The following is a 15,978-nucleotide window of genomic DNA, read 5'->3' as shown; positions in this document are numbered from 1 at the left end:
TAGCATGAACTATTCATTGTTTTTGTCACCCAAAATGACCTTCCATGGCTTCCAGGATGCCTACCTCTCCCTGGCCCCCAGCTACATACCACTGGGAGCCACATTAGATGAGTGTTTAATCCTCAGAATTCTCTGTGTAAAGTTAACCATCTCTTGGCTTAATGCTGGACTATCTCAGGCACAGATTTGAAGGGAGGAATGAGAACTAAGGACTGGAAGGTGGGTTTTATTTTTTCCATACCTTTTAGTCTCTCATTCTCTTTCTGACAGCCCTTACTGGTATGTCAGATACATGCAGGGAGGATGCTGTTTACTCACAACTATGCTCTCTGTTAATTACTATTCTCACAATAATTTTCTGTAGGTGTCTCCTCTTAACTATCCTGGGAGCTGTATTGTGCAGAAAACAAAGCTATTCCCTATTCCCCATTCATCTTTTCACGTTGAATGGAATAAAAATGAATTTTTATGGGGTGAATTTCAGCTGTGAAAATACTTTTTGAAAATGTGAAATGCAAATTGTGAAAATTAATTTAATGTTATTCCATTTTGTATAGTCTGTGTTACAGGCAGAGAAAGAGTAAAGCTGAAAGTTTTGAAATTGCTATAATGTCATTTCTAAGGTGTCTTCAGTTCCGGTGTTGAACTGAACTGAAGAGAGTTCTTCCAAAGACAATTACAGACCATAAGGATACTTTAAGAATTACTAAATTGAGTCTGATAATAGCCCATATTTATGACCAGAATGGAAACTGGCATGTATCCAAGTTGATAAAATTGTAAACCACATACTGTGAGGTGAAGTGGCTTTCTTGTTCAGACATTCTATCAAGGATCAACATCATATAACCCCTCTGCACTTACTGTCAGTTTCCACACTGGCCACCAATTGATAAGCCCAGAATATGAGTTATCTTTATCCCTCTGCTATGGTTTTGAGGCACATCCATATTTCTGAAGTCTATAGTTACACAAGGTCATTGAGTTCACTTGGGTCTGACACTGACTGCTCATACCGAATGGTCTCTTTTGTACAAAGAAGCTCTGTTTGCTTTTTGGAGCCTCTTCACCAGTGTGAGCAATGTTGTGAGAGTCTGGTGAGTTGTAAAAGGAAAGACATCTCAAATGAATGACATGGTGATGGACACAATTGAAGTATCATGTGAGACAAAAAATGTACATCCACAGGCAGAGCCAGCCTAGGGGCTTGATGGCTGTTGGTGGTTGGGTTGGTGTGGCGTCAGACAGGAAGCCAGGGGAATAATGTAGTCTATACAGCTCAGACAAGCAGCACTGCAGAGGCTCCACCGGCATCCTGCTGCAGGCTGACTTGGCTCTCCCACAGAGATGACCCACAACCACTGCTTGCCCTTCCTTTTACAAAATGTCCACAGGGAGCAGTGCTATCACTCCCTTGGAGTATTTATCTCCTCGGGCACTGCTAGCCCACTACTGCTGGAGGTTGTGAGTCAGACACACCCAAGGCTTAAAATAACATTTCAAGCACGGTGAGCTGTGTGCCTTTGAGGCATGTCTGGCCTGCTACCCAGAGCAATTGGTTAACAGCTAGCAGTACAATCCTCTTACCTGTGAGAACTGGGCAAACTCCTTATTGGCTAGCATGGGAACATGACCCAGCAACTCATGGCAGCAGTCTCTGGAAAACAAGTGACCTTCACATTTAATTAAAGTGGTTTGTTTGTTTGTTTGTTTGTTGTCCCTGCTCTAAGTGAACATCCTGTGAAAGATTTTAGCCAACAGACCCCCCAAGGGAGCTAGTGTGAGGGTTGCAACTCTTTTAGTTACTCTGCAGTAGGTGCCTCCATACCTGGCCTAACTTTGCAGAGAGTTTGACAAAGCATTCCCTTCTGCCATGGGGATCCAGCTGCCCCCCACTACACTGGCTATTGTCTCACTTGGGATGGCATGGGCAATAGTCTCCTATGTCACAACATCTTTGAAAAGACCCTGTTTTGTCCCAGCATACAACAAAAACGTCTGTGTGAACTTGTAATTTCTCATGAAATGTAATTGCTGCTGTCTGGCCAGCACTTACTGGGACAGTTTCACAGCAGGGAATCAAACCCCAGCAGATGGTAAATGAAGACAGGATGAAAAGATTAAACCAGATATTCTCCAGTCTTTTCCTTCTCCAGACAACTTTGTAAGAGAAACAGAGACCCACACCCTTGCATGCATTACTTCCCCCTCTAAAACTCCAGCTATCAGTTTCTCAGATTATTTCATTCTGTGGAATACTGGATAGAGATCCAGAGTTGCTCCCAAGAGAATTATTTCCAACACATTCAAAGGATGGGATTGTGCCATGGTATCATACTTACGGTTCTGGGGAATGCATAGGAGAAGAGAAATGTCTTATATACTGTGTGCACTGGAAGACACGGAATGCCAGGCTGGCCAGGAAGTCACGAGCAGACAGCAGCCCTGCTGCTGGTCTCAGCTGGAAACCTGTTCTGTCTGCAAAGGAAAGTGAGACAGAATTTAAGACTTCCTACGCTTACTTGCTTTATACACTCACTGCAGGTAAGCAGTTTCAGTGGGCCTTCAGGTCCTGTTGCAGTAGCTCCTTCCACCGAAGGATAGTAGGAACATCCTGGCTTATCGTTATCAACATGTGCCTTTTGTCATTAGGGGTCCAGTTAGGGTAACATCAAAACACCCAACTGCTCATCCTATGCTTAGTCACACAGCGATGATGTGAGGTACAGAAGTCCTACTAACCCCAGTTTACATTTCTAACACGTTAACACACATTTGTCATGTCAATGATGTGTCTGAGGTCACACATGATCCCTATGATCAAGCAGGGAATAGAACCTGCATTTTCAGTCCCTGGCTAGTTTACTAGTCCTTGGATTCTCTCTCATTTCCTCCACAGCACATTTAAAAGATGATAAACAGGAGTTTGGCAAAGGAAACCTCCCAACCCTACCCTTGTCTGAGAGCACCTGGCTCCTCTGTGATGCTTGGTTACTGTTTAAGCCTGATCTATGGAATTTCTTATTCCCTACTATGAAATCTCTGGTACCTCACACACTTGAAGATAAGGGTAGGTAAACAATGAGTCTGACCCAGTCTAGGCAATTCTTCTATTTGTCAATGCACCTAGTTCAAAATAGCCCAGCAGTAGAATTGGAGCATACTATTAAACTTCTTCTCAATTTGTCAGTGCATGCTGATATAAACTGCATAAACTATCTCAACCCTGACAAGCCTCCCTGTCAATTTTAGCTTTCAATCTGAACTTCATTAGAACAGGAACACTCAGGAGAAAGAGCAAACGGGTCCTTGTTAGAGATAATGCTGGAATTTGGCCCTTAGCCATCTAATGTCAGAATTTTTATTAGCTATTCTCAGCTATTTTTCCCCTCTGATTTTTTCACCATTATATTTGCCTAGAACAGACTACATACCCTTCCAGTGATGTGATCATACACGTTTTGCTCCGCAGGTGTCCATAGAAGAGGTCAGAAGAACGCAACATTTTTCAATTGGATTTTACCTTGTGCTATCAATATTATCCCCGAACATCCTGCATTACTGTGAAAGGTCTTTGAGAGATGACTAGCAAAATAAACTGTCCTATGGTCAACTGAATGCATAATCTTCATTTCCATGGGAAACATGTTGGTGGTCTGCAAAGCTAAGAAAATTGAAAATCACTGCTTTTAAAGAGAGCCAATGGTAATCTTTTTGAAGTCCTATATTCGAAATCTGTGTTGTATTCTCAGCTCCCATAAATGACATTTCATCTGCTTTAAAGCATAAAACTGTATTTTAAAAAATTCAGAAATGTCTTTTTTCTCCCTTCCCTATCCATATCCTATTGTGTCATGAAGCCTGGAACCTAATTTATTTTATGTAAACAAACAAAAAAATCCCACCCAGAAACCAAGCCATTTACAAGATTTGTTTTGTTTAGTTTTTTAATGTTTCTTCCAACATTTCTTGTCTTGCTCTGTCTGGCTATTAGCACTTTTCTCAGAAAGAAAGAGACAGAGAGGGAGGGAGGGAGGGAGGGAGGGGAATAAAGACAGAAAGAAAGTGAGAGAGAAAGAGAGAGAAAGATAAAGAAAAGGAAAGAGAAGGAGAGGGAAAGAGGAAGAAAGAAAGAAAAGAGGGAAGGGAAGGGAAGGGAAGGGAAGGGAAGGGAAGGGAAGGGAAGGGAAGGGAAGGGAAGGGAAGGGAAGGGAAGGGAAGGGAAGGGAAGGGAAGGGAAGGGAAGGGAAGGGAAGGGAAGGGAAGGGAAGGGAAGGGAAGGGAAGGGAAGGGAAGGGAAGGGAAGGGAAGGGAAGGGAAGGGAAGGGAAGGGAAGGGAAGGGAAGGGAAGGGAAGGGAAGGGAAGGGAGCTAAAAAGGCCTTACTCGAAGATATAGAAGTGACAAAACATCTCAAACTATTCAGGACAAAAAAAAAAAAAAGAGTGGACAGTAAGGAATTTTTTCTACCTGAGAGTGTGAAGGACTAGGTGGTTAGTGTTTACCATGCTTATCTTCTATTGCTTGAAGGTACTGGGTACAAAACTGACAAAAAAGATGAACAGCAAATAAACCTATGGAGATTATGTCTTTTTCTATATGCTGACCAAAAGCATCAGAGTTAACCAGGGAACTGAAAGTGTTTGCAAAGATGCTTCCTGTTCTCCTCCCTCCCCAGTTAGGAAAGCAATGTGCTATGGGGAATAGAAGACCATCAAATAGGTCTCTATGTGGACTGTCCAGGAGCTAGAACAAAAAGGGTACTTCCTTACTGCTGAAAACATACTAAGCCAATCAGAAAGAACATGAAAAGCTCATAATCTGATAATCTTTGGGCTACATTCTGAGTCTGAGTGAAGTGATAACTACACCATCTGAAAAATACATCAAAACACTACCAAGCCTTGAAGTAACTCAGTTTTAAAAGGACTATGAGAAAGTCTAGGGAAATTTGTATTGTTTTAGCATCTATGTTCGAGGAGCAGAAAAGAAATGAAAATTACAGCTTATGTTCCCTGAGATGCCCTTTTAAATACAGGCCAGTGAATCAGACAGTCTGCTGATGGAAGAAGCTTGGCAATTGCCTTCAGAAGCCATAGAAAAAAAAAGTTATCTGCTGAAGGTATTATCTGCAAAATATGAACTTCTATTTCATTAGTGTACTATAAAACCAGAAATCAGCAGCGAACTGGGGGTGTGGCTGCTTGGACCCACTGCCCAAAGGTCTCTGAAACCAGAAAGAGTTGAAGAGAAGGTCTCCAGCAGTTGACCTAAAGTGATCTGTAAGGCTTAATTCTTGGCCTAGAAAAACTTGTGCATGCAGGCCTGCGTGTTGTAGTGTGAGCTTGCCTGAGTTCACTGGCTGTAATTTCTTCCAGCTGTGGAGGACAATGAATGTCTAAATCCAAACTTCTTTCCTAGAAAGAAAGAAGTGCTTAGGTTCCTCTAGTTAACACTTTAAGAAAAACTCTTGCCCTGTTAAACTGTCAAGTGCTTAACCTTTTAAATTCCCTTTAGGTAATTGCGGAATACTTATGATGTAGAGTTCATTTCTGTTTAAACCAACCTCACTACCAGACCAGTTAACACTTGACAGATCTTGTAATTCAACTTACATTAAATTGAAAGGGGATCGCTAAGCAGAGTTCACAGACACTGCTGCGTAAAAGAAAATGGAAGTTCATTTGGCTGTCTGGGCTGTCTATAGCATGATAATTCTCCCTGGAGTATATTCCTCTCTCTCTCTGCATTTCCATTTATTATATAGCTTATTATACAAGGGCTTATCATCTCTTATACTAAAGAATGGTCCAGTCCTTAGAGGCAGTGTTCAGTAAAGATGCATGCTGGGATTTACATCCTAACTGGGAGTGGGACAGTTCAGGGCTCATCCACAGCTAACCAGTGAAAGGACAAATTGCACAATGCATCTCCACACATGGAGATGGGGTGAAATTCATCCACTGTATGCCATGGTAGTAGGTGAAATTCATCCACTGAATGCCAAGGAACTTTGGGAGACCTCACAGCCTAGAGGTTGGTTGAAGTTTGGTTGGGTGAACACTGCACACCCATAGCACAGGAATAAGACTAAGCACACTGTTGATTCATGAGCTGTAGGTATAAAAATTCTGGCCTTGCTGAAGATCGTGGTAAAAGCCACCCAAATTAATAATAAATGATCTTATTAGAGGGAATCATCGAAGATAAGGAGGATATCAATTCCAAGCACCATATAATGGGTCTAAAATAGCTTACCAACTCTTAAATGTGTCTATCTTTAACATAGTTCTTTTGAACCAACTTTGTTCTGTCTATGCTTCATAAAGCCTCCATGCTGAACTACATATCATCTTGGTTTTATCTAAATTTTAAGGAGGGTAGGACTGGCACTTTAGGGAGTCATTCTATCCATTTCCTTGGACACTCATGCCAGGATGGAATAAAATGCCTCCGACATGCCTGATTCTCATTCCCAGTCAGAGAAGTAATTTGGACAATTAGCTTACAGTAGTCATGCCATGTTTGAAATAGTCGAGCTGAAACTCACTGTGAACATTTTCCCAACCACTGCTAGTGGAATTTTCAGAATGACTATTTTTACTGCTGCCTTTTTTTTTTTTTCCCTTAGGAAAATTTGTATAGCATAGAGAAAATTTAGAACCAGAGCCTACAAAAGAAGCAAGAAAACCCAGACTCAGGGTAATCAAATACTGTCAACCAACATGAGCAATAGGAATAATACTATGAGAGGATATTCTTACATTGTCCTAAACTTTCCCACTTTGAAATCATCTGATTCAGTCAAAGAGTATGAATATCTGTGGTAATCAGACCAGTATCATGTGATTTCTGGAGCTCCCTGCTGTCAGCTGCTGTGTAAATGAGATAAGATGAGATAAGCTACTTAATGAGAAAAATATTTATAAGCCCAAGTACTACAGGAGGGATGGCTGAATGGATAGGAAAATACATGAGAAAATACAGAAGAAAATACATAACACACATAGAAATTCCTGCAACTGGTTGGTGCTGGCATCTTCATGAGAGTCACATTTCATATTCCACCCCTCCATTCCCTCACACTAAAATATTTGTCATCAGTTTAATTTTCCCTAAAATTGGCAGTGTCTTGGAAACCTATTCAGCAATAGAAAGCTCAGTCAAGCTAACTAGCATCACGTACTGATATATGGAGCAGGTCATTTGATTTCCTGAATACTCTATTTAAATTGAATTTATTTAAAGTTAAGCCATAGTTTTTATTTATTTATTTTGGCATAGTGAGCAATTATTCTTCACTCTCTGGAATATTTCATTGTCACTCAAGAAGAGCAAGGAGGTTTCAAAGACAGACTTTCTTTAGTTATTCCTTATAGAGTGGCAAATCTGCTGGTTGACACAAAGTGTCTGGCCTTGAGAATGTGTTCAGCCTGTGGCTTCATAATAATAATAATTCAGGCTCTGTTTCTCTCCAGCCCTACACTAGCCTGCCCCCAACAGTGGGCCTTGCAATCTTATAGGTTCTTCTACCTGAGGCCAAATCTTCATGCATTTATAGACTAGCACCATGACTTTTCTGCTCTCCTACACACTAGGTGCCAAACAGTTTAGACTGGTATGTGGGGCCATAGGGACAGAAAGAAGCAGTGGTGTTGCAAGGAAGCTGTGTTTGTATTGACTAGTAGGACCTCCTGGAAATCGTGTTCCTCTAGCACACATTGGTATCCTGTCTCAAGCAACAGAAAACAAAAAAAGTGGACCTGAGAGGTATTTACCTGTACTTGTGTTTGGGTCTTACTGATAGCTTAGTTGTAGAAGTGTAAAATACAGCAAAACCCACAGAAAAACTATATGCTCAAGTCGTGCTAAGAAGTGTGCTACTATGGTATTGGAATTAGCTGTTTAGTGCTACACCAACTGTAGCCACTGACAGAACAAACAAACTCAGTCACACCTTGGTCCCTAGATATGCCTTGTATTAATGTCTTACTAACAGTCACCTTGCATGAAGGAAGTTCAACAGCTAACCAGCTCTGCTTGCCAGCTTATGTCCTATAACACAGCTTGTGTACATGTGGTGTACATAAATATCCAGGAAATCGTACAATAAGCCATAGTTCAAAATGACTGGCCTTTTAAAAATCTGGAGACATCCTGAAGTTGAGGTATGTTGTCCTCTTGGTAGCCACAGTATTTCTCCAGCTGCTGGAAAGCATCTAGGTATTGTGTGCAAGCATGAGTAGGGTAGAGGCTGCTCAGCTTCCTGTAGACTTCTCTCCTGAAAAGCAAGAGCCATATAGCGTGACCCACCTCAGTAAAGAAGTACTTTTCTGCTCTACCTACAGATCCAGAGAGACATAGACCCCCAGCATAAGCATGAGTCTTGGGACACCTGGTGCTTGGAAGCTGAAGTATGGACAGATGTAACAATGCCTGGGGCATTTTGTTTCATTTTTCCTTCATAAGGTGGGTTCTGTTCCACAAATCTGCTTTATCCCTTAATGTACCCTAATTCTAATTAGGGTTCTAATACTGGTTTGGAAACATTGATTAGGAATAAGGGTATCAGAGGCACAGAGAGAGAGCCAGGCACAGAGGAAGCCACAGAGAGAAAACTGAAGCTGTGGCCTTCTGCGTTATACTATTTAGGGGTGGAATAAGTCAGGTATTCTTTGCTCTCTAAATGGAAGTACAGCTTAAAATGCTGGTCCCTCCACCTCCATGTCCAGCCTGACTGCTAGCCCTAAAAAATCACATTTTCTGATACTGAAGAGTACATCTGTACAGGCAAGGGGGTTCATACTTTTGCAGTTCAAAATGCCTGGCGTGAGCTACGTATTCGAAAGACATGCCAACTTCTTGAAGCATTTAGCCCACCATAAGAAAGGAGACCAGCTGAAAAAAAAAAATAGATGTAACCAGATTTTGTCACAGGCTTCAAGCCTCTTTCAGACTTGATGGTGCTTGGTCCTAGAGCTGTGTTTTGGAATATATTTAGCTGTTGCAAAATAAAGAAGTAGTAATAGGATGGCCAGAAACTTATAGAAATGGCTATTTTTGTTCAGACATAGCCCTAGGGTGTTAAAAATTTTATAAACATTGTTTTATGAAAATTGAGATCATTCTTGGAAGTGCTGGCTATGGAAAATGACCTTTTGTTGTTTTTGTTTTTGTTTTTATTTTTATTTTATTATTTTTATTTTTTTTGTGATGCTATTGTTGCTATGGATGTGATAGCCAGTCCCTATAATGGCTCTCTCCATTTGTACAAATGACTTACACAGTGTGGGAGTAATGAACCAGAATGAAAGGAAACAAAACAAAACAAAACTTAGGAGAAATAAAAATAAAAGATCAGAGGAAAACAGTGGCTGCTGTCACTATTGCAAAAGCCGCAGGAGACTGGGCCATTTCCATGGAAGAATTAGGAAAAAATTAGGATGACTAGAGTTCAAATGTTGCCCTGGCTTATTCCCCATAGAATACTACTGACTTCAGTGGGATTGCATAGGATCTGAACCAGTACACAGTTCAGCCCCAGACTGGAGTCTAAAGAGGGCAGGCTTGTTTACACTTCTGCACATATGGTCTCTTTTATCAAAGTATCACTCTACTGTTTGTCCAAACATTGTCTACCACAGAAACATAGTCTCAGAGAGTAGTGATGAATTATCCAAAGTCAAGCATCTGTCCTTTCTAAGTAGCTCTAAGGCAATCATGTAAGTTTACTCCAAAGTCAGTAGAGAGTAGCAGATATTTCCAGAGGACAGTTTAGCTTGCCCTAATATAGTGTCGATGTCTTACCATGTGGAAGTGCTAGTCTGATTGTAATGGATCTTAGCTCACTGGCCATCTTTCAGAAAACTGAAGTAGAATAAAAAGATGACTACAGTAGGTCTTTCATATTTATTAAAAACAACAGCAACAACAAACAAACAAACAAACAAACAATAATAGAGCCCAGGAATATATCTTCAGTAGGTGTTTGGGGCAAACCACTACCAACAACAAAAGGAAAAACAAACAAACAACAACAACAAACTTCACATGCTTGAGTAGTAGTGATTCTGACCCTGTCTGGGGATTTGGTTCTTTATCATCATATTGTTTTCAACATCCCTTGTCTCCACAATCAAAAGACCATTAAGCTGCTATTTGAGGGTCATCCAGTCCAGAGAGGGGAAGAGAAAGTTTTGGAAGTGTGGGCTATGCAACACTCCAGAAAGAAGCTTTATATTGAAGGATGGAGCCAGTCACATGAAAGACTTTAAAGTCAATGCTTGTATTTTGCATAAATACCCTAATTCTTTTAGATAAAAAGTGGTACTACTCAGCTTTTTTATGAAGATGTGACAGGTGCATCCCCATAATTTTGTTGAAGATTCTCACTTTTTCTTGTGATAGCTTTTACCCACAAGACATATTCTATGACTACTTAGTTTCACAGCCTTCCAAGAGTGCTGCTTAAAAACACAAACTCAGCTCATCTGAACCCTCTGTTTTCTGGAAGTCATATTTCTGCAGTTGATTAGTTTTCATTTTTATAACCATGTTGCTACAAACTGAAGTCATCCAACAACTCTTCAGAGTGAACACCAAGGGAATTTAGTCTGTGCTACAAATTTCCCTTTCAATTGCACTGAGCTCAATTAAGTTGTGCTGTAATGCAGCTGACCTCAGGGCACAGCCCCAGGGAGCTGTGATAAACATTGAGAGTTCTAATTTTGGAAACAGCTTCACAACCTGGGTTGCTGTGGCTGGTTGTTTGGGGAAATAGGCAGATACTGCTTTAAAGGTCTGTTCTGTTACCACAGTGGGACTAATTCTAGGTGGAGAAGGGCAGGAATGACGGAGGTTGGCAACAAAAGGGAAAAACAGGAAAGAACACAAAATTAAATTTTCTTAAATATGACTTTTCCACACACCATCCCATGCCAAGATTGCTGGCTGGTGGTAGAATCATGAGCATGACACTGACTATCAATCTTTGACAATTGAAAGATGCTATAAAAACTTATTTGAGCTTAATAAAAATGTGATTGCCTGGGTGAGTTGGATGCAAGGTTTCTATGATTGTGGGCAACACCCCTCAAGCTTTCTATGGCACAATAAATTTTATTTAAAGTAAAATAATCATTGAAAAGGATAGGATGACCCTGTGGTTGAGGTCCTGGTATGAGAGATCTAGAATATGGATTTAATTTCCAGCATTGACATTAACTTCCTGTATAATTTGGGGCAAATCAGTTAAGTGCTCACTTTTTCAGTTCCTTAGTTAAAAATGTGGCTATCATTGCCCCCTTTTCCCACCTTTAGGCTGACTTTCCATTTACGTTGTAAACTTATCTGAACAAAGACTCTATTATGCATACATACGGTACCTTGCACAATCCTGGGGGCCTCCTCTTAGTTTGGGGCATTTGGATATATTTCTGTTTGTATTATCACACAAATGTGTAATTATTGGTACTTACTGAGAGTTATTAAAGAGTGGGAGAAAGTGGAAACAGGTATATGAGATAAGAACTCCCCTTTCTTTCAGCTCTACCACTTATTTCATGTAAAGTCTGCAAACATACTGTGAATTGAATGAATGTTTGGCATTTTTTTAAGTGGCAAATCTTCAGGAGAAGCAAAGACATAATGAAGACACGCTGCACCCACGTAAAAGTAACTTGCCCATCATTTCATATGACCTCAAAGACAGCGCAAATAATGTATCCTGGAAGGACACCCCAAAGTTTCCTTCACCGTAAGTTCAAGAGAACGATGCTTATTCATGTTAACAGCAAAGAATATTTGCAGAATAACAGGCACGTGGATTAGCCACATCCTGTGAGTGAGCTGCTATCCCATGAGTGGGCACTTTATCTTGGTAACAGATCTGGAGAGGCAATAGTTCCGTCACCACCAGAGGCATGATTAATTAGAAGTCAATTAGAAGAAATCCAAGGAGGAATCAAGGTTGCTCTTGAAGGTTAAGATATTCTACTATAGGCTCCAGGTGTTTTGTAGCTTCTGATATCTTGATGTGATTGGCGGGCAGGGTCAAGAATACATGTTTTGCTCTATAAAGTGAATAGTTAGGGCCAGCCTAGAGAATGAGTTTCTGCAAAACAAATGACCAAAAGGGAACACTTTATCATGAAGTAAAATTTGTGGTTTCTAAATGTGTCTTCAAAATAATTGTCTCATATCGCCTGTCCTTCCTGACATTGCAATGGAATGGCCCAGGATTCAGTGTATAAGTAACAAACTCACCAAGTTGCAGTCTCCTGTGCTGTGTACTCAATGCGAGGCAACGGGTCCCCTCTGTAACGAAGAGGAGGAAATAATGCATGTTTCTAAAGCAGATTTCAAATTCAGTCATACAAAGATCACTTCTTTGTCCTGGTAGACTCTAATGTGTGTATTTTCTCCCCTGTTCAGTGTGGGGAGGAAACAGAAGAACATGGTAAGAAAGGGAGCTGTGTTCTGCTTGATAGAAGAAAAAAACAGGCCTTCAGGCTTAACCTTATCTCTGTTGAAGGCAATCAAGCAACCACCATACACTGTGTGTCTGGATGATCCATCCATGAGGACGTGATCAGCACAGTATTATCATCAAACTCATCAGCAGAGATCTGTCCAGGCATACACTGCATGCTTATCATTAAGTTCGCTGATGAACAGTCTTATCTCCAATTCTTCACTATTACTTCTCCAATAGTTCAGTCAGTTCAGTCTGTGCTTTTGTGATGTTTTGTGCTGGACTAGCTGTGATATATAGCGGCAATGAGAAAATTATAGTCAAATAGAATTCTTTTCAGATCTCATGACTTGGAAGTTTTTACCATTTCTTGGACACCATGAGGCTGATAATCCACAACCAGTTCTAACAATTTAGTTAACTCTTCCAGACAACAGTGTGATTCTGGTGAAGTTTTACACAGAAAGATGGGAACACTTTCAATCATGCACATGGGAGATTAGAGGTTTTTAGGCTTTTCCCTCTTTCAGTTAGAAAAGACAATTGCCCTGTAGCCCTGATAGCATTTCTTCAGTCAGGGAGATTTTGGTTGGGAACGGTAATCTACATGGACTTGGCCATTTTGTCAAACAAATAAAGTAGTAAATTTATTTTCTTTGTCAAAAATATGTACTAAAAATTTGCCAAGGAATGTCCTAAAAATTGTTCCTCATAGTTCCTTGAAAAAGATTAGCCTCATCTTAGGAGCTTGTCCTAGAAGGAATTGCAAGGTTGAAATGAAAGACCTATATGAAGAAATTACCCCTGCTAAGACACTGAATGAGATGTGAATACAACCCTACGACTTTTAAGATGTATTTGCTGTGTTGTGAGAAAAGTCTGCATTGTATGGAGGTAAAGTTTCTATATCTAAATTCTCTTTTCTAATAGATAGCCCGACAGATACATCACTAAAAGATTAAGGTTTCCCTTGCACATGAGTATGTCTGAAAGTGCATAGTGATTGTTTAAGTGTCTCTTCAACAGTCTTGTACTTACGCTCTGTAATTATAGGCAAGGTCAGCAAAGAATGCCCTCCGTTTCCTGTACTCCAGGTCAGTGTATCCCTGAGTTAGAACATAATTCAAAAAAAAAAAAAAAAGTTTCACATTAAGAGAGATTTCTGGGCACGAATAAATATGCTGGCAGAAGCATTCAAAATAACTAGGCCTCAGTTAGGCTGTTTTCTCTGAGGCAATGAATCTTGATCCTTATGAACAGGGCAAGCCAAAGTCTGCACTCAGTTACATCCATGACATTTTGCTGAAAATGTTGGGCCTGTGACCAGAAAGGAAAGTAACATGGCTTGGTATGAAGGTTTTGGAGTTGTTCATAAACACTGCATCACTTACCACTAAACTTAAAGTCAAATTTAAATGAAAATCACATTAAAAAAAGTAATTGAATTGGAGGTGTCTCTTCTGCTGGAAGGGAATTGAGTCTCTGAGTCATTGCTCTCCTGTGCTAAGCACGAAGGTTGCAGTACTGGAGTGTGATGGGCATAATGGTACCAAGCCCAGTATCACCTCACAAGAGAAAGTACACTGCACCTGCACGATGCTCTGCACTTTGGGAAAAGAAGGGGTATTCACTGACTAGAAATCACTGGAGCCACCAGTGAATCTACGGAAAGTATATGTATTCATCTGAATCTCCTCTTGCCCATTTATTGCCGTGTTATAATAAAGGCAGATTCAGTGGTGTCTGTTCAAAAGAGCAGTTTACTTATTAAAAGCAAGAATTCCCTCCCCTCCCCCCTGCCCCACCTCCCCTGCAATGTTTACTAGAAGTGGAGTTTCAAGCAGGGGTCTCCAGCTATTAAATATGAATAGACATGTGGAATCAAATCCCTTTGAATTTTACATCATTCATAATAGGAATAAAATCTGAAATCTGGCACTGTGTTACTAATATAACTCATAAAGCAGCGTTGATCAGCATCACTGTACAAATATTTATTATTCTAAAATATTCAGAACTTACTGGAACCACTTTGCATTCTACAAGCCAACTTTCTCCCTTAAGCTTATTCACATAATTTTCAGTGTAGCGATAATACCAGTAATACTGCAGTTAATGAGTACTGGGTGCGTGAATCTGAGGAAAGAACTGGATCCCAAGAGCAAGTTTATTTTTTGTCATGTGTTATGAAAAACACGGTCATTCAAATGCCACCCTTGCTTGTCAGTAGCTATAATGTGTCCATGCAAAACACATGAAAAAGCCATTTGGCCAGAGTCTTGGTGCTATGACCTCTCAGCTTTGTCCCTGCAGGAGGAGCCTCCCCAAGGCAGCACCATACAGGTGTCAGGGTGCCCCTGCAACTGGTGTCATGGCTTTTCCAGCCATTAAAGAGACAGTAAAGAACAAAGCAGAACTGTTGAGATGGATAGCCCAAACTGCCTATTCAACAGTTAAATGTATATGCAAAATCTCTGCTGAGCCAGCTGTGGACATTAACATTTGGTACTTTCCATTAGCCTGTCCACATTGAGCCATGGTCTGCAGCACAGTAAGTGAGGCTGACTTGTGCCCCTGCCTGGCATAGATGAATGATTTCCAGTGCCTGAGCTAACTTGTTTCAAGTTTAGGTATTTCTACATTGCATTGCAATCTGCAGTGTTGACTGATCCCCGCTCAGCACTCCAGTAACTGTACACCACTCATGCTTTCTCTCACCCTCTTCAGTGCTCACACCTTGTTTTTGGCAAAGTAAAAGCAGAACATAGTCGGATTCAAGTAATTCCCAACGTGCATTCATTAATCTCATGGGAAACAACCTCAGAGATAGCTCAGGAAAAACATAGGCAAATACTTGGAATATTTCTACCAGAAAGATGCAAGGAAGAAAGAAAGATAGAATCACAGAATCATAGAATATCCTGAGTTGGAAGGCACCCACATGGATCATTGAGTCTAACTCCTGGCTGATGTCCTGGTTGAGCATGATATGAAGATCCCCTAGAGATTTCTAGTTTAATAAGTCAAAAATAGAAAATAGACCAGATTTATTTTATTTTATTATTTTTTTTTTAAGCTACCACACAGGGCTGTACATAGGTAACACTATAAAGATTGTGCAGGTTAATAAAATAGTCTAAATAGAATTCAGATATTTAAAGAAGAGAAGGATGAAATCACATAGATTCCATTAGCACCCATCTAAATCTTCTTTGCACATTTCAGCGCAAAGCCTGTTTTTTCCTTTTCATGCTTCACTTCTACATGATGTTTTGCAGAACACTTCACAGCAGTTCCAAGACCTGCCTTGGCAATCAGCAAAAGGTCCTTCAGATCCCCTTATCTGCCTGTACCTAACTCTTATATCTCATCTATGCTAAAGCTGCAAACCATTGATACTTGTTCTCAGTACTTTGTCTTAGAATTATCTTCACTGGAGCAATACTCTCCAGTGCATTTTTTCTCTTCCTTTTCTATATTTTCTGCATATGGCAGGGCTAAGATTAC

General features: G+C 40.4%; 1 protein-coding gene and 1 long non-coding RNA gene across 4 annotated transcripts in view; one reads left to right on the top strand and one right to left on the bottom strand.

Moving 5' to 3' along the window:
* Positions 1–15,978, bottom strand: part of LOC121071816 (tyrosine 3-monooxygenase-like) — a 33,058-nt gene that overhangs the window by 12,416 nt on the left and 4,664 nt on the right. The window contains exons 4-8 of the mRNA XM_040560582.1: positions 13,510–13,577; positions 12,264–12,314; positions 8,135–8,280; positions 2,343–2,478; positions 1,588–1,657 (exon numbers count right to left, since the gene is read on the bottom strand). Coding sequence (XP_040416516.1) covers positions 1,588–1,657; positions 2,343–2,478; positions 8,135–8,280; positions 12,264–12,314; positions 13,510–13,577 — 471 coding nt within the window. The remainder of the gene's footprint in view (positions 1–1,587; positions 1,658–2,342; positions 2,479–8,134; positions 8,281–12,263; positions 12,315–13,509; positions 13,578–15,978) is intronic.
* LOC121071822 overlaps positions 108–15,978 on the top strand; it is a 45,809-nt gene continuing 29,938 nt past the window's right edge. The window contains exons 1-3 of one of the 3 annotated variants that reach the window (XR_005820808.1): positions 114–219; positions 3,473–3,705; positions 8,348–8,468. This is a non-coding gene — a long non-coding RNA (uncharacterized LOC121071822). Of the gene's footprint in view, positions 220–2,914; positions 3,071–3,472; positions 3,706–8,347; positions 8,469–15,978 lie in introns of those variants that run through there. The other 2 variants (XR_005820807.1, XR_005820804.1) reach the window with 2 other exon arrangements.

This window comes from Cygnus olor, chromosome 1, assembly GCF_009769625.2.
Source record: "Cygnus olor isolate bCygOlo1 chromosome 1, bCygOlo1.pri.v2, whole genome shotgun sequence".
Lineage (NCBI taxonomy): Eukaryota > Metazoa > Chordata > Aves > Anseriformes > Anatidae > Cygnus > Cygnus olor.
Note: the sequence above shows the minus strand (reverse complement) of the source record. Positions and strands in the feature narration are given on the sequence as shown.